Genomic DNA, 19,846 nt, shown 5'->3' on the forward strand with positions numbered 1-19,846 from the left:
AGATCTCTCTTCTGAGTCATTGACTTATGTTCAATTTCCTTCCAGATTTTGTTCATGGCCCTAACAGTCTAACCATTTGTGCATGCCAGAAACCTGGTAGTCATCCTTGTCACCCTCTCTTTTATTCTTCATGTTCAACCAATCATCAAATCATGCAAGTTTTTGTTCCTAAAGATAGAACAAATATGTTCTCTGTCATTATCCATTTAAAGCAACCATCTTGTCTTTACTGCGACAAAATAGCTAATTTGCATGTCCTCATCCATGCTTTTAAAAGTAGATTTAATTTTGTTTAAATGCACTGGAGTTGGGGTAAACAAAGTATAAAAGTAAGGAAATGGAAAATAAATACAAATACAAGCTGTTTTGTATATGTTTTATATTTAGAACAAGCAAACATATAGGGCAGGCTGAAGATTTCAGTCCCTGCTGAATGGAGATTAGGCTGCAGCCCTTAATTTTTGAGTGGATCCTTGAGTATGCAGAATAATCCATGAAATAACCAGATTTGAATACTACATTGAAGGCTTGGCATATATAATAGCCTTGATTTGTTTGTCCTCAGTTCCCTCCTCTCAAAGCAGTGGCAGGTGGGTTAGTCCATTTAGCCAAAATCTTCCTTGAAGGGATTCACAGTGCCGGTCTCCATGTGATGTATGTCCAGTGGCTAAATAACAATTTTCTCCAACATTTCTTCAGTGGACCCTGATCCTTCAAGTTCTGCATTCATCTTCCTCTACTCTGTAGGCATTCCCTTCACTACTTCAAATTGCTACTATCATATTAGCCTATATTCTGTTCCTAAATTCTAGACTTATGAAACCAATGACAATTCAACATGTTTGAGTGTTACCGTGATACCTTAAATTCAACATGTTGAACCTGAACAAGCTAACTGGCTGCTTGCCTCTGAGTCTGGTTCAGACGTTTACTTATTCTTACTGGTATTCTTTGTCCTAAAATTCTGTGTCTCAAGTAACACTCCCTTTTTGAAAGCTGAAAACAAAATATGAGGTTTCAACAACAGAGTGGCTGAGGTCTCAGGAAAGGAGAAGAGAGGGAGAGTGATTTGTGCTGGAACAAGTGAGCAAGAACAGGGAGCTATTTTTCTTGTTATTTAATCCCTGGTCAAGAGCTTTTTTTATTAGGTGTGTGTTTGACATGGAACTTGGGCACTTCGAAGCTTTCAGCCGTCTTTAGCAGAGCAGCTCAGTTCTGTTCACATCCCCTTATTCCATAATGATCAGTGGGTAGTTCCAACGGGCAGCATCCTATCAGAAGGTTATGAGATTTTACATCTAAATCTTTTTCAATTTATTCAGCTAGTATCTATTACATTTTGTTTCTTGTTATAACAGATTAACTTCTGGGATAACAATGGGAAGGGAATCTAGAATATGCCTTTATTGCCCCAAATTATTTTTCCATAGCCTCTTCAAAATGCCCAGTGCAATATCAACCCTGGCCTGTACAACGTACAATACACTATTTCACTGACTACCCTAAGTTTGAGTTGTTGACATTTTCAATATCTTAGTCTTTTCCTCTAATAACCAAAGTCCCTTCATTGTTAGCATGATAAGTGAATGGTTAAAAAAACATAACTTACACATATATTTTCCATTGGACTTTAGTTGTTGATTAAAGCATTTAGCAATATAATTAAACATAATTTAAATAGCTAATTAATGTTATAGTTTCCAGTAATACATTCCTTTAAACAAAGCATCCATCATTTAGGAATGCAATTTATCACCGAGTTACTGATGCAAATGCAATTATATGTTAAGTGGAAGAAAGCATCCACAAATCAATTATGGTTCTCTGTAAAAAATGCCACATCCATAACTTTTGAATAATTCTTAGGAGACCAAAGAGATACGTAAAGATTTGGCCTCTGCGTTTTAGTTGACTTTGCATCTGTCTAGCGTCTGGTTCTAAATCATATTTTTGACAGTTAAGACCCAGATTAAAGCTATGTCTATGTACACATGTTTTGACAAAATTGACTGATGAGTTTAATCAAGCAAATTGTCCACTTAGACAAATGCTTTGACTATATGATTTGCTTATTTGTTTTGTTTCTTTGTTAAATTAACGTGTTTTTTAACTTAATTTAACTGAATTGGTTAACGTAGTATCAATTCAAAGTTTAGAAGCAGTTTCATCATGATTTTTAAAATGGTTATACCAGATTTATGAAAACAAATTGTATCTTAGCAAATGCTCAAAATTTTACTATAAAACATTCTAGAAAATTCTGATTTCAAAGACCTTTTGTTAAAAAGAAAAAAAAACAACAGAAAACAGAAAACAAAACCCCTGTGTAATTTCACTGACTGAAATCATGAAACTGGATTCCCAAGTTGAAACATTTTTATTTTTCAGTGATTCCATTACATAAGTTAATTAAAATGTCTTTATCCATGTAAATAGAATCTCAATATTGAAAATAACTTATGTTTAATCAACCATCTAATTTCTGAATGATAGATAAGGACAGCTTATTTTAAAGAATAATAGAAATGCATATTTCAGAAATGCAGTGTCTCTCCATTTTGACAATATCCATCAAAATGTTGACTCTAAATCAAACTTTAAAAACAGTGTTACAACTGATGTCTAATTATGTTATTTCTTCTTGATTAATGCTATGCACATGATAGATTCTTCTGTGTATGCATGCATGTGTGTGTGTGTGAGAGAGAGAGCAATAGAGAGAGAGAGAGAGAACAGGAATATGTTGAATGACAACCAGAATGGAATTAAATGTGGAGTGCAGAAATTTAACTGACCTGCTCAGAAATTATACATAGAGTCTGTGGTACAGTTATAGGTATTCCAAAATATTACACAATTGAGGTAAAAACTAATGTCATTCTCAAGTTTGAAATAATAGGTTTTTCAGTTTCTTGCATTTTGACTTCTTTTCCTTTCACATTTCTTGCTTAGTAAAAAAGCTGCAGGGAACATTGTATTATTTATTTAAATACATGTTCTTTTTGTATGTGTACATTAGTGAATGTATCAGCTATCAATGCAAATTTTTAGCTACTATGTGTATATCTCTAATTAATTATTTTATGTGGAAATCAATTTATTACATGGTTAATAAACAATTTAGAATTGCAATTATATGCTTTAAAATAAAGACTCATTCAGTTTTGACATGTTAATATTTCACTTTCTTCCATTAATTTACTGATCATGTTCACAAACCTGGAGTGGGAGACTATTAAACTTGATGTGAAAAGATAGATTGTTTTCTGCATAAAAATTAAACATATATGTTCAGCAAACATCTAAAACCAAAGAACAAACTAGAAAATCATATTTTCCACAAATATAAAGGGCAGATTTTTAATTTTCTTGTTTTACAAAGAACTTTTACAATAGCAATAAATGTGAGCAAGCAATTAAAAAAAGGATAAATAAACATATGGAAATACATTCTACTATACAAATAAAATAGTGAAAGTAAAATAAAGATATTATATAATTATTTGTCATATTGGCAGCCTTTAAAGAAATTGGTAATATATAGTTTGAAAATAAAACTATGTTTGTAGAAGTGTACAATATTTTAAAGATTTTTGAACATCTAGTTGTTGATATTTGCCAAACCTGAAATATATCTCCCTCAATCCATCAATTTCATTTATAGAAATGTACCATAAATTATATTTGGATAGTCATGTTTTTCAAAATAGTATAGCCAAGGTACACAGATATGTTTATACTTCTTACAGTATTTATGATGTAAAAACACACCACTATTCTTAAATGCCCATTAACATCACACAATGTGGCCATTAGACATGAGGGGTACAAACAGAAATTAAAATATTTCCATTAAATTAATAAATAAAATTAATTATTATCAAACAGTATGTATGCATAGTGTGATATTATCTGAGTAAAATGAAAAGGATAGAAGGAAACACATATGTCTATTTGTTTTTTCTGTTGGAAGCTGTAATAGGAATATCACCACAGTAACTGGTTACTTCTTGACAGCAGAGGAAAGGTGTGTGGAAGAAGCTAAAGGAAAATTGAATTTTTCTCCCTATAAACTTGTATTTTTAAAAATAAAGAACATACATTAACTCTATAATTAAGTCACAAAGTATACTGATTTGTTAGTTATCACTAAGAACAAGGAAACTATGTTCTGAAATTGAAATGGAATGCTTAATTATATATAAACTCAACACAGTACAAATTTTTGGTAGTGGTTTCCATAAAAAACACAACAAAATAAAACTCACCCATAATACCCTGAGGTTTATCATAGAATCTCATTCTACAAACTGGATGGTATTTCCATATGGTCTTTACCTAACATATCTGCTAAAGTTTTTGAAATCCAGAATGTTTTCATCCATTTTTGAGAAAAAATAAATAAAACAACTGTACTAGGTAAGTTTCTAAGAAACAATTGTTATTGTTAGATTTTTAAAAACCTCTAAGGTTACTGAAGTGAGAGAGATTCTGTTTTAGTTAAAATTGTGAATTGCAAAAGCTTTATTTCTTGGTATTAGTTCACTCAACACACTGGAAAAGCAAACACATGGCTTTTCTTTTATATGTAAGAGGAATGACTTATTTTTCTTCCCCTCCCTTCCTGTAGCTTTCAGCCGGGCCCCGATTCCAATGGCCGTGGTCCGCAGGGAGCTCTCCTGTGAGAGCTACCCCATTGAGCTCCGCTGCCCAGGAACAGACGTCATCATGATTGAGAGTGCCAACTATGGGAGGACTGATGACAAAATCTGTGACTCTGACCCTGCTCAGATGGAGAATATACGATGCTACCTGCCGGATGCCTATAAGATTATGTCTCAAAGGTATGATACTTCTAATATTCTCTCCTTGTGCATTTAATATAAATGCTCAGCATGCATCTGTGTGTGACGTATTAAGCACATGTAAGAACATAAATAGTATTGTCTATAGGATAATTTAAACTGTTTTCTTAATATCATACTATTCTCCACATCACTAAATGGTAGTATTTGAAATTGAAAATAGCACTTTTAAATTATGAAAATTTATTACATTACTGATTTTCATTGTCTACTGAGTTCTCTAGAACTGGATTCATTGGATGAGAAACTAAATTTATTTGTCAGTTTTCAAAACAGAATTTTGTAATTTTCTTCAGAAGTTACAGAAGAATGATTTTAATGTTAACAGTTATTTTCTTCCAGTGTAGGAAAAAAAGAATAGAAATTAAATTAACAAGCAATTTTTATAATCATTAATCCAAATATAGTAAACGACTATTGATTGATGATTATTTGGCCTTGGAAAAAAATGAAAAAAAGTATTCCATTGTCTCTAGTATATAAATGAATTCACTGAATACATTTAAGCTACGTAAAATATTACCATATTAGAATAACACATGTAAAGATACCGTATAATATTATTGGATAAGAAAAAAGATCTTCAGTTCTAAAAAGAATAGTAATAATCCATACTATAGAAGGTTTAAGTTATAAAATTTATTGATAAATGGCTAAATATTAAATTGCTCTTAAATATTTGTTCACTATTACTGTGATTTCTCAGAAGTCATTTACAAAATCATTTAATTACTATCAGCCCTCATACTTTCTGACTACTTGTTTGCAATATAATTTTAAAATAAAAAGTAAGTGATTTATTTAGTGAATTTGCTTTTTCATTAGGGTTTCTGTCTAGGCATTTCTTTCCTCCTATTATTTCAAGATTTCTTAAGATATGGGAGAAATCATAGCAGATGTAAAAATATACAATTGAAATATGAAAGCAAAATGAGTGCTTGAGAAAGCCTGCCTTTCTTTAACCTTTTGTCTTCTTGATACTTAAAATTCTGGTATACATTTGTGTGTGATTAATAAATTGACAGAGTTAGTGTCCTATTTTCATAAATTTGCTGTTGTATAAATTATTAATAAAAATGATAACTCACCAGGTGGTTGATGGTCAAAGCATCTGAGGTGTACTTAAAGGGTAAAGGTCTCTCTGGGCAAATCTAAGGGCTTTTGTTCATCTATTTCTCAAATGCTGATATTTGCTAAAGTGGGTAATAATGAGAAATAAGATTTTAGAATTAGAGATTTCATTTGATATGAGCTTGGCTACATTTGGTTCTTTTTGTGTGTGTCTCTCATTGTTACATATTTGATACCTCCAACTATGGTTAAATTCTCTGATGATGTGTCTAAAAGAAGTCTGATTCATTGCCTGCAAATGCTGTTGTAATGGGCTTTCAGGAGTGGTTTTCCATGAGTAGTGTGGAATGGGCACTGTAACTAAATTGTTATTTTTGTTTCTGTCAGACCATCAAACATGGGATTCTTTAGAATTCATCTGAGGAGGAGATTCTGCTTCTCTGTAAATATGTTTTATTTCAAAATGTAGCAGAAACATTAACTTTACTAGCTTTTTGATCTCTATATGATTTTCATTGAAATTCTTTTAATCCTTTCATCTATATTATTAATGGTTCCCAAAATAAGCCCTTAATCTTATAATTATTGCAAAAAAATAGTTACAGTGGGTCCTCTGGAGCTACTGAATTACATGGGATGCATCTCTAAAGTTGACAGATTTGCTGGGTAAAATTGCTTTAAGCACCCTGAGTAAATCATCTGTGGAGGCCCTCCTGGTGGTTTCTCAAGTACGGATTGTCAGTTAGCTGAAATAACCATGGTTAATTCTCCACAGAGGCAAGTTCCTTGCTTGTATTTGAACTATTATATGACCACATTTACACATGTCCAAAACAAATGCTTTTGACTCTTGAAGAGAAGGAATCAGGTTACATATTGTGAGCTTGCAAGAGATAAGATGGCCATGTCCACTTAAGCTGCTCTATAATTCATGAATTTTCACTATTGTGCCAATGACAGCATGTTCAATAATGCTAATAGTTACTAGCTATAATATGGGTGTATCATACTAATAATGACATGGACAGCTTAAATAATACATTTGAATTAAAGTCATAAAAGGAACATCTTTTTTAAGAGGTATCTTGGATTAATTATTGTGAGTTCTTTCATTTAAACTTCTGGAAAGACACTACATTAGAGTCTAAACATTTTTAAGCATGTCTCTAGATGGGAGGATTATTAGTAAATACAAAAATATATTTTGAGTGTTTTTGCAAAGCAGTGTTAAAAGACTTCATAACTTGCTTCAGCCTCATAAATTAGATCTCAGAGGCAAGGACAGACATGAAATGTTATTCATGCGTGTATTTAAATACACATTGAACAAATGTATGGATAACACTGTAAACTAGCATGTTAGTTAAATATGAAACATGGGGGACTTGAGTTGAAGAGGATATGTGACTTGATTTGCATGTTTTTCCCTAGTGGAACTATGCAGTCTGCTATCTGCTCTAGGGAAGCCCGTTTCCTCATGGACTTTCAGATTCATGATCTCAAATCCAAGTATATTCTTATGCCATTCTACCCCTACCCCTTCAAAATATTCTGTGCTTTTTCTCTTTTTCATTAGTCTACAAGAAGCCTTGTTAAAATGTCAAAACACATGTATTTATCTTTCTCAGAATTTCTAATCTCATTCACTTATTATCATCTACTTCCCTCTTTATTGAATCTAAATAATAATAAAGCTATTTTATCACACTTTAGACAGTTGGCATGTCTAAAGTAAACTATAGGCTTCCAGAGGGCAGACTTTCTGTTGATTTTTACCTGAAACTAACTTTTGATGTGTAAGATGTGTAAATAAATAAGATCTCCAATTTTGTCATGCCAATGAAAAGCGTTCTTAATTATTATCTCAGTGATGTGTATTTCTTTTCATTTCATGTTTATACACTTCAGAGAGTTTAAAATAAGTACACATAGCTTTGGAATCTAAATGTAAAAATGACTGTTGGTAGCTGATGGCTGCAGAAATTTTACCTTTTGAATTCATCTGAGGTTTCATGTCATCTTCAGCCATTAATGCAAATATTTCCATTTTTAAGTTTGCAAACACTTGAAAGTCCCTAACATGCAGTTCACTATGACAATTACCATGGAGTTCAATGGATAAATGTTAGGCATGGATCCTGCCCACAAACCTCTAGTTTTTTGGCAGTTAAAAACAATTATATCATGCTCAATATTTAATCTTATTTAAATTTACTGAGTGCAAAAAAGAAATGAAACTCTTTCAGCTGAATGCTATTAAAGAGTATTCATCAGAGAGAAGCATTAAGCTGGTCCTTGCAGGATGGCAGCATTAGTGGAACCAGAAGAGACAGAAGTGATATTATATATATAATCAGGTGAACACCATAAGAGAGAACAGCTTCCTTTCAATAATCCTTCACTCATCCTTTTCTGTCATGGCTTCCCAGGCTAACTGGGATCTGCTGTGCACTGTTTAATTGCTTCTAAAGGCCTCTTCTAAATGTGCTACTTCTTGAGGCCAGCTCTCGCCACCAATCCTCCCCACAGATCTGCTGCACATGGTCTTAAGAAACCTTGATAATTCAGTGAAAAACTAGTTTGATGCTGTTTTCTTGTCAGTAAAAATTCCTATTGGACTCCATACAAATTAGACATAAATTCCATGTAAATTTGGGAAGTATAAACATCATGTATTATTACATATTCATTCTAGCTTTGTATAACACATATTTTATATATAAGTGCTATAACAGACTTATTTTCCATAGAATTGCCTATGTTTTTCAAACTGAAATTTTTGAACATTATATGTATATGAATATGATGTACATTCATTGAAATACACATAGAAAATTGTACATATCATAAAGTATACAATCAATGAATTTTTACAAACCAACCTCTTATAACTAACAGATGAAGACACAGAACATTAATGGCACTCAGACATGCCCTCTTGTACTCTGTACCAGCCATACTCCCCCATCCTCATTCACTAAGGATTTCTACTATGAGCCTCCTAACACCTTAAATTAGTTTTGCCCATTTTGTAATTTAAGTAAATGGATTCATATATTACATATTTTTAATATACGTTTTCTCTCATTCAATGCATTCATTTTTTAAAAAAACTTTATTGAATAATTTTAATATGCCATATAATTCACCCATTTAAAGTATACAGTGATTTTTTTTTTAGTGAATTTACCAAGTGGTGCAACAGCTGTCACCATAAATTAGTTTTAGAATTTTTTCATCACCACAGTAAAATTCTGCATCGCCATTATTGTCAGTCTCTATTTCCTTCTCCAACCCATGCAGCTACAAAGCTATTTTCTGTTTATATGTCCATCCTTGATGCATTATTTTTTAAACTAAAAATGAATATTTGAAATCAAATTATATTTGGTGGTTGTTTCAGTGGGAAGGATACTGAAGAAACACTAGCAGTTATTTCTGAAGGCATGGACATAAATATGCTGCTGTGTTTTGAATTTTCTTAGAATCATGAATCTAGATGTTTAAAAAATACCCTCTTTAGAGTTTTCTACCAACTAGAGATATAAAGTGTATAAAGTGTATTTTTCTATTTAAGTGAGTGATCTAAGTTTTACTTTAAATCTAGCACTATTAGCAATACTACATTTTTTACATGCCATAGTCACATCAGGAACATGCCAAAAAAGTGAGCAGCAGAAGGAGAAAGAGAATTATTTCTCACCTTTCTGAGAAAGTTATATTTCAGTTTATATCAGTACCACTGGAGGGGCTTTTACAGCTTTCAAAAAGATTATGGTTTTTGTTATATTCCGTCCCGGTGAAGTTTAGAACTCTTTCCATAACAGTAGAAGAAGAAATGTCGCTGAAAGGTTTGCTGTGTGCATAGCTGAGTGAATGTCCTTCAGTAACTGTGTGTATACATGTACGTTTTCAGTTGGGGTGTGCTCCTTTCCTTCTTTGACACAAGTCATTACATCATGTTTTCTATTTCTCTTAGAAATTGTAGCACATCAAAAACAATCCCTCACCTCAGGGACTTTTCCATTGAAACCATGTTCTATGCAATAAAAAGCAGATAGATACAGAAACTATAATACATAATTCGTTGCCTTAAGGATTACTGCTATTTGTGTACATGTTTTTTTTTTTAGAGGAAAGGAAATGAAGGAAGGAAGATAATTTTCATCCCCAAAGCCCAAAGCCCAAAGCCCAAGTAGAAAATATGGAGAAACTGGGTTCCTATTTATTTCTTTTGTTCTAATATTAGGCCTGTTTCAATTCTGAGACTATATTTTGATAATATCATTCTAAAATGCTTCCTACTACTCCTTGCTGTTAATTTAATTTTGAAGGAAATTTTACATATATATGTGTTGTTCAAAAATTTTAAATTCAGTAAACGATTCAAGTATTTCAGGATAGCTAGAGTAAAAGCTACAAGGACTTGTGTCGAGTGCCTGTTATAGGCTTTGGGGAATATTAATCATTGTGCAGCCATTCTTGAAGCACAGTTCATGGAATTTGGAATCTGCCTTTCCAGGGATTCCGCAAGGTCAAAACCATTTTCAAAACGATACTGGTGTGTTATTTACCCTTTTAATTGTATTAGACATAGGCACTGATGATGCAAAAACAATGGTAGTGAAACTACTTGCCTCTCAGCAGGGGTCAAGGCAGTAGCAACAATGTAATTTTTTTAATTTCTCAGTTTTAATTTCTATTACAGTAAATATTGATAAATGTATCTCACACAAATTGATAGCCTTTGGAAAACAATAATTTTAACAGTTGAAGAGGACATGAGACAAAAAGATAGGAGAACTGATGCTTTAGCAAATATATTTTTCAATATTTACTTATTGGATGAAAATTAGTCATTTATATTTTGTCTTCATTATTCTTACATTGCATAATACTCATTCTCTTTGCTTTAAAATTGTCTGGACTTTCTCTATGAGTAAATTATTTTTGAAGGGAAGAGTATCTTTATGTTAGACAGTAGTCCCTACTAATATGGAGCCAAATTAAAATTAGGCCCATTGTAACCTGAAAATTACTAATGTCATTTTCTGTTCAGACACTCATTCGATGAATCTTTCATAAAATTATAAAAACCTTAAAATTAAAATAAGATGATTAAAACAATAGAAACTTAAAATAGCTTATTTTTAAATGAAATACATCATATAGATTTATAGTATATTTTGGGGGGTGGGGAGGTAGGGAGAGTCCTTTCATGATATTCTAACACAGAAATATTGGACAAAGTAAATTTTAAGCATGTACACTGGAAAAAAATTTCATTTCAATGTATCTTGGATGTGAATTTTCTTTTTAAAAAAGAACCAATCTTTTAAAGGCAGTTTGAGAAGTTTAGGCAGACGTTTCCTGGCACTCTTTAAATATTCTGGGCTTTTAAAAATTTGTCAGCATTAATGGTAACTCCAGTGCATTTAAGCCATTATTAAATGCGTTTGCAAACAAAATAAACCTAAAGAAAGGACTTGAATATAGAAGGAGTTAGAATGATAGATTTGCCTAGAATTGTTATGTTTCACATTTGATTTATAAAAGATAAGAATCATTTTGTTTTTTTCATTTACAGTATGTGATCACCTTAGTTGTTCCCCTACCTCTAGCTTTTTAGGTAATTTTACACTGTGGTCAGTCTGTAGAACTTGACATCTTGTGGAAATTATTTAGAAGGTATTACTGAGGAAAGAAAGATAAGTTTCTGATAATTAGAGGATATGGGATAAAAACACTGAAGTAATTTTCTCGTGTATAGCTTGTATCTAAATGGAAAAGAATAAGCAGATTAAGAACATAAATTCTGTCATTGATTAATTGGATGTCACTGGATTTTGGGGGAAAATAAGTTATTGGGATATTTGGCAGACATTCTGAGTAAATACTTCAGTTTCTCTATCATTACAGTGATTTTAAAGATTACTTAGAATACTGGAGAAAGGGCCTCAAGTTATTTTGTCTACCTTTCATTCTTTCATTTTACTGATGAGACTGTTACATGACGTTTAAAAAATTCTTATGAAATTACTTACTATCTGATGGCATAAACATGCCTGTTTTCTTTGGGTACAAAGCCCATGATTTTTAATATATATATTTTTATCTTCTTCTAAGGCACTAAGAATAATTTTTGTAACAAGGAAAGGTCTTTTCACTTTTTTAGTATATCAGAGAAAGCAAGTGAAAGATTCAAATCCATCCACATTTTATATAATCAATCTGTTGGTTAAAAAACAGTAAGGTTTTAAAGAAACCAACCTTGTAAAAGTCATTAATATAATCATTTAGTTTCATCTTCAGGATAATTTCTCTCTTTGCCTTCTGGTTATTTGGGCATTTTACCTTTAGCTGGAATTTTAATATCTAGCATATAATGTGCTTGAATAAATAGGAAACATTCAGTTGTTATTGATAATAGTGATACTTAACATTTATTGTGTGCTTTCATTTGCCCTAGACTCTGGTGAATAATTTACCTTTCATTATTTCATTAATTCCTTCCAGTAACTCTTAATAAATGCATATTACCATTCCCAGTGTATGGTAATTAAAACATATAGAAATTTACTTGCTGAAGAATATTTTAAACCAATTTACTGCCTTGCTTGAAAGATTTGGGGCTTTGTTTATTGTAGCAAGGGTGATAAAATGAAACTGTTAAGAATAAGATATGTGCTCCTCCTGGTCATCATCATGAGAAAAGAGACTCATTTCTTGTAATGCAAACATTCAACCACATGCTAGATTGGTTTGGCTCAGGTCTTACCAATATTCAATTAAAGCCATACACAAATTTTTATTACTGAAATTTTTCATAGGAAAAATTTAATTATTATGAACCTGAAACACACTAGGCTCAAAAACCTTTTTTATTTGAATCAGTTATGTTATAAAGTATTTTGGATAATGTCATGTTTTTTGGAAAAACTGGCAAACGGTGTATAACTTTGATCATATATCATCTAGCTATAATCATATATAAACAATATTTATTGAGAACTTCCTATGAGCCAGACAATGTCCTAAGCATTTTATATGAATTAACTCATTTAATTCTTCCTTCAGTCCCGTGAAATAGATACTATTGTCATCCTTACTTCACTGGTGGGCAGACAAGCACACAGTTTACTACCCCAAAGTCACACAGTGAATGGCACAGCTGCCGTGGACCCCAGGCAGTTCAGCTCCAAAATCCATGATAGCTGCTACAATCTATTGCTTTGTGCACACTGTCTAAAATGTGCACTATTTTTAATAAAAGGGACCAACTCAGGAAGTAAGTCTGAACCAGCCACTCCTACTGAAAAGAAAACGCACCTGCATGTGCATGTGAGCGTGCTCACCCCCCATACAGGTCCACTATTAGGAGCTATTTATCACTTTACATACAAATAATGAAAACATAGATCATTAAATTATGTAACATTTATTTGTCTGCCTTAGGATAAGTTATCAGGTGCAAAACACTCAAGTATTTGTGATAAAATTTATATTGAAAAAAAACCTATGAAATAAGATTTAATTATTTTTAGCATGGAATGTATGGGGACACAATTATAGTTATCAATACTTTAGTAAAGGTGAATTTAATGATAATAATGGAGAATAATTTGACATCTGTACGGTATTTAGATTTAAAAGAAAATAGATATGACTTAATATGTGAACTTTTTGAAGTATAACATGTAAATTGTGAAGGCTAATGAGTTGGAAACTAAAAACATCACAATTACTTTCAAATACTTGTAAATAAGGAACTGTATGGTGCCAGTGTTTCTTAAACTCGGATATAAGTAACAGTACACTTTACAATTTCTAATGATTTATATAATGAGATTTTAATGTATATTTTCACAAAACTTTTGCCAATAAGTTATAAAAATTAAAGTAGGTCTTTATTTGTACTATACTATAATAATTTGGTATATTAGAGAGATCAGTTTATTCTTACTTAGTATATTTTATTTTCCATTCCCTGCAAGAAATCAAGTATGCTAAAGACATATAGCTACATTCGCCTTCATGGAAACTCTTACCAGCCAGGAGCTTTGATTCATGGTTTATTTTAAGACTATTAACAACATAATTAATAAATCATTCCTCATGATACATTTTGAATCTTCCCATTATGTTTTGGTGTGATTAGTTTCACTCTAAGAGAAATGTTTTTTTCCAAGTTGTTGGGAAATAACTGTTACCCTAATATTTGTTAAAATGAAAAAAAGCATTAATTGACACTAGTTTTTATAATAATAGATACTTTATTACCTGTATATCAGAAAGCTATGCCAATCATATTTATTAGTAACTAGGTTTACCAAATGGCAAAAGCAAAATATGTTTTTTCATACAAATGGGCTGATTTCAATAGATAAATATATGTGTGTGTTTTGCTCAAAAACACATTTTGGTCTTTCCAAAATGCTAGTACTCATAACTGTTAGTACTATCAACCTATAAACACAAATATTTGAAGCAGTTATTTTTTACTTGTTAGTGTATTGAGGAAGTAATATTTGGGAAACATTGTAAATCCATAGGAATATTGTAATATAAAAAAGAAGAAAACATACTTCAAAACTAATAAAAAAAAAGACAAGAAGACATGGTTGTTACAAAAGGAAGAGATTAGACTCCTGTGAAGTGAAGAGATGATAAATGAACCTAAAGGTAATCTTTTTTGCTAAAATTATTATGTGAAATTATTTAGAGACACTTCATTCTCACACCTTCACCACTGATCATCTAAACAAATCTGAATATTTTGGGTTTATTAATGTACTCCTGGAGATTCGAATACGCTGATCAGTTATGTTGTATTAATGTGTAAAAGACTTATGACCAGTATGAACATTTTATTAAAAATAATATTCTATTATTATCTTTTGACTTAGTAACATTGATAATTTTGTGTCAGGATAATAATAGTTTAGTTTCAGGATTATACCCATGAAGCCCAACAGCATGAGCTTGGTACATGACACATCCTTGAGTATTTCTGTTGTAGGTGATATATGCCATATATGTGTTTGTGGTACATGTTATATCTACACATTTATAACTTTAGATACTAATTATTATTATCTTATTTCATTCCTTAAACCACATTTTTCTTTTATTAGAAGATTTATATTAGTATAAAAATACCTATGTCCAGTGTCATCATTTACAACCTTCTAGACAGTGGGAATTATTTCTCTGTAGGTATTTTGGAAATTAGGGTCACAAAAATGCACTCCTTTTCACAAATTAGTCTCTCCAAAATTTGTCATAATAAAAGGCCTTTCACCTTTCCGGGGAATTTTAGTAGATCATACTTGCCTGAGGAGATAGGATACTGAATTACTTTCCAAGTTTAGTTTTAAAGAAAATGTAGAGTCCTTCAAATGACCTTATATTCAGTAATTTTCTCCAAGAGCATTTCCCTGCTGTGACATTAAAAAAAAGAGTAATACAATTATAACAACAAACATTTCATGTAGAATGATCTTTCACTGAAAGTCATAGATGTGGAAAATAATAAATTAATAAAGCACTGTAAGCCCACGTGGATATTGGAATGGAATGTGAGATTCCTGCAAAGTAACAGAAAAACATGTCTCAGTGAAAGTTGTGAGGTAGATAACACATATCCAAAATGTTACACATTAGTGCATCTAAAGGAAAAGTTGATTTTTGAGATGATGCAGTTGGGTACATATATGATAGTTGTAATATCATTTTAAAAGGATGTCTTCAACAAGTGACAAAGAGAAGCTGCAACATAAATTGTATCCTTAGATTCTTTTAGTTTGTTGTACCACAGTTTCTTGTAGGAAATATTTAAATAATATGTTGTTTTGATGGTTATAGCATGAACTCAGTGTGTCTTTGGAGTGGCAGCTTTGATACTACCATGCCAGAACTACTACCACACATGTATGTACAGACACACACACACACACACACACACACACACACACACACACCACACACACACACATATATAAAGGAGAGCAAAACTTCCAGGATGTAGGTGGATAAAGTATTTATGATGTGTATTTCTAGGATAGTTTAATTTCAAGAAGAAAACAGTGTATTTACCTTGGACTAAGATAGTTATATTGTTAACTAATGGTTCAAAATTCCAGAAGGCTTACATTTTTTCTCATTTATTAAGAAGTAGAGGAATATGTTTCTTACCCATTTATTTTTATTCTTTTAGTAAAAGTATTTGTGTGTGTGTCAGGAAGATAAAGTAGTCATTATTATTTCTATTTTACCATTGACAGTACCGATGCACAAACAGGTAAAATGATAAGGGTAAACATGCCCCTGTGCCTTTGTGGTAAGTTTTATTATATAAATATATTTTCATAACCAGTTATTTGCAAAGCAGAATGACTGATATTTGATATTATAAAATAAAACTCTATCACTTACTGGCAAGAAAAAATCAGTTTAAATGGTTAGACTTCACAATTGAAAAATAGAAATTCCCAATTCTAAGAAGAAACACATTGGAAATGGGATATTCAACAATAGCATAGAAACTTTTTTCAGGAAGAGCTGTCTCTTGGAGCTCCAAAATCATACTAGTTTTAGGAAGATTAGAGCCAACCCCTCTTTCTCAGACTTATGCCTTATCTCCTGGGTTCAGTGCATGTGCTGTGAAATCTTTGTAGCAGACTTTGGTTCAAAATCCAAGCCATGTGCTTGGTGCACATTGCCTCTCCGAGTAACTTAGAAGTAAAAGTCTTTCCTTGAAGGCTCATAATGAAGATAGAAAAAAAAAATTCATGTTTTTCCACATGTATAAGCACCACAGTGCTAAAGTGGTTATTTTTTATGTCCATAGATATATGTTTTTACATTATTCTCTGTTGTTGACTAAGAGGTCATCCTAGATTTTGATAATACTTGGTTTCCTATGTAGGTCAAAAGAGAAGTATTTGAAGACTTCCTGTCTCTGAAAGAATCTCTCTCCATTATGTTTTTAGCAATGCATTAGCTTCAGATTCTGAAAAAATACGTTAAGATGTATTTACATTTGTAAATGTTTTCCTTGCTATACTTATTTTTATTTTATTAACTCTGGGTAAAGAGTCCTAGTCTGGCAAAATCCTTAAAGCACATGAAGTTCACTTTTTAAATTAACCAGAAATGTTTTTATTTTGGAGCTTTCTGTTTAGTGAAAGTTCCAGGGCCTCAGGTCTCATGTCTATATGGTATGTATAGGCTCTCTTTCCCACCCTAACCCTTGCTTATAGTCCTAAGTAAGAATACCACCACTTTCATACTTTTAAAGTATCTTTGGAGCTAAGAATAGTTCCAATCCCAGGCCAAGTAAATGCTTAAAAAATTAAGGATGAATGCTCACCAAAGGTTAATCTGTTATTGACAGAAAATAAAAGATGTAGGTGCTGGGGAAATCCTCAAAATTATCCATCCCCTACTCCAAAGACCATTCAGAATTTGTTGTGAAATGTCACAGAATGGTTTACTCTTTAATGCAAATAAAAATTGCAGGTCTAATACTATATCATATATTAGAAATATGACCAAGGCTGTTATTATTTCTTCTAAGTGTTTGCTTCCCACTTGGAGTTCATCTACCCAGTAACAAGGTGCTGTATTTTGAGCTGTGCAAATGTTGCAAGATTGATAAGAAATGCTTGGGAGTATCTCCATAAATCATTCCTTTAGGCTTGGTATTGAATACTCAAGTTGTGTAGATTTTCTGTATTCTGTTTAAATAAGGTATGTCAAACAATAATCTCTGTAGATTTTTAGAGAGGGAAGCTTATCCTTGTGAATTTTGTCTCACCCAGTGTCATTTCATTCTGCCTGTATTGTTGAAAACATCTTGATAGACCGCAGAAGACACAGTCACCCACACACTATTTACATTAGTAATTAACGGAGACAGAATTTTAGGAGGGATTATAGGCAGTGTCATCACTTCAACATTTTCCTCTTAATAAAATAACCAGCACAGTGGGGAGCCAGCTGCAGTTTAAAACCCAGCAGGCACTACTGTGGAATAGAAACTATTAAATGGTAGAGGGAAGGGTTTGAATACAAAGGTTCTACTAGTGCAAATGTAAGAAATACTCTTGTAAGGAAATGCCTCTTGGACAACTCAGTGTAGGGGTTTAGAAAATTCAAGGCTCTTTGCAAATGAATACTGCCCACATTTTCTAGGACAGCTGGATAGTTTGTAGACTAAGAGGCCACAAAAAGGATCAGGATTCTCCATGGCTTACGAAGACCCTCCTCCATAAGACTAAAATCAGAATTATTTTACTAGGTTCTTTTACATATACCTGTAGGTTTGGGAATAAAGTAAGGGATAAAATGCTTATCTTTCTGCACTCAGAGTATTTTCAGAAAGAAAAATTGAACAAGGAGCAGCAGCCCTATGAAACACTGAACACACTAACTCCCATCCTCTTAGTTTTCCTCCCCCTTTTTCCTTACTTTTGGCATTTAGATTAATGGCATCAGTGGCTAAGAATGGCTCCTATCTAGGTAAAGCACATAACTAAAAATAAGGCAAAAATGCTCATCAAAGGTGAATCAGTATATTCTTGGCAGAAAATGGTTCAAATAGATGCTGGAGAAATAATGAAAGCTACGAGGTTTGCATCTAGGGCCTTTGTGAATTTTCTCTTTTCCTCACTAGTCTGCAGAGACTCTCTCTGAGGCCCAGGGCTGGCATCCCCTGTGTGTGAATAGAGCTCTTGAACTGAGACATAGATGTTGCCTCTGGGGGTGCGGGGCCATCTGTCCTCCACTTTGGGTTGTCGAGGTCAAGCAAATGAAAAATATCGGGTGTAGGAGCAGGGCCATGCTTCGTGATTATTGCAACTTTTAAAATACTTAACATTTTTTTAATCGTGGTATTTTTGCTCTGAAATAAAATATTTTTTCATATTAAAGGTAGAAAAAGGAGTGCCATCACATTTTGATTTTGGAATGAAATAACTAGTGAATTTTATGCTGAAATTTATTAAATGTTTAAAATTGTATTTTATGACTTAACACAATAGGCTTAGAATAATGGAAAATCTCAAATGATCCTTTCTTCTTCCTTTAGTTTAATTTGTACCTTAAAACTCAATAAAACAATTCCATATGTTCTATAAAAGTAACTGCTGCACTTTTTATAGTCCTATCATCTCTTGTTTGTTTACATATAGTAAATGAACCATTGTTAGATACTATATAGTAAATGGTATGATTCATTTGTAACAGGAACAAATAAATACCGCTTTTAACAGTAACCAAACACTAAAATTTTCCATTTTAGTCTGAATAAATAAATAAATAGTGTTTTATAAACACATGAGATACAATAATGTATGCAAAATTAGAAAACTTTCAGAAGAAATGACGGTGCACTCAAATGGAAATCATTCCATATTTTGGTGTTTTGGAAGCCTTTAAACTTGTCTTACTGTGAAAAGACAAGAAAGGAATTAATCAGATATTAGGGGGAAAGATAAAGGTATTTCTATCCAAAGCCCTAGCCCTAAAGAACAATACTAAATAGCTCCTCCAGAGTTGTCAACCTTATTACCTGCCTAAGGTGTCGAAGCCAGAAAGGGAGAAATGGGATGGAGTCTTCTTCACCTGCAAGCAGGGTAGAAGAGTGGTGGGAAGGTCCAAAAAGGCAACTTATTTTGCCTTTGTGCATCTAGCCTGGAGCTAGTGTTCTCAGGAGCCAGTCTGTTGCTTGTCTGTTGCCATCCTGTCCCCAGTCAAAGAGTGTAAATCATTTCAATGTTAGGTGAAAATAAACAACCTGTAGGGTGCATATGTTGTCAAAAATGTAAAGCGATACATGCCTAACCAAAGTAAAATGACTTGGGTGATCTGCTACTTGGGTAACCAGGGGTTCACAGAAGGTCAGGACA

The 19,846-nt window shown here is 32.4% G+C and overlaps 1 protein-coding gene across 22 annotated transcripts in view; it reads left to right on the top strand.

Moving 5' to 3' along the window:
- ADGRL3 (adhesion G protein-coupled receptor L3) overlaps positions 1-19,846 on the top strand; it is an 807,141-nt gene that overhangs the window by 384,972 nt on the left and 402,323 nt on the right. For all 22 annotated transcript variants that reach the window (XM_036895181.2, XM_057502261.1, XM_057502262.1 and 19 more), the window contains one exon: positions 4,631-4,844. In XM_036895181.2, coding sequence (XP_036751076.2) covers positions 4,631-4,844 — 214 coding nt within the window. The remainder of the gene's footprint in view (positions 1-4,630; positions 4,845-19,846) is intronic.

Source organism: Manis pentadactyla, chromosome 5 (assembly GCF_030020395.1).
Source record: "Manis pentadactyla isolate mManPen7 chromosome 5, mManPen7.hap1, whole genome shotgun sequence".
NCBI classification, from domain to species: domain Eukaryota; kingdom Metazoa; phylum Chordata; class Mammalia; order Pholidota; family Manidae; genus Manis; species Manis pentadactyla.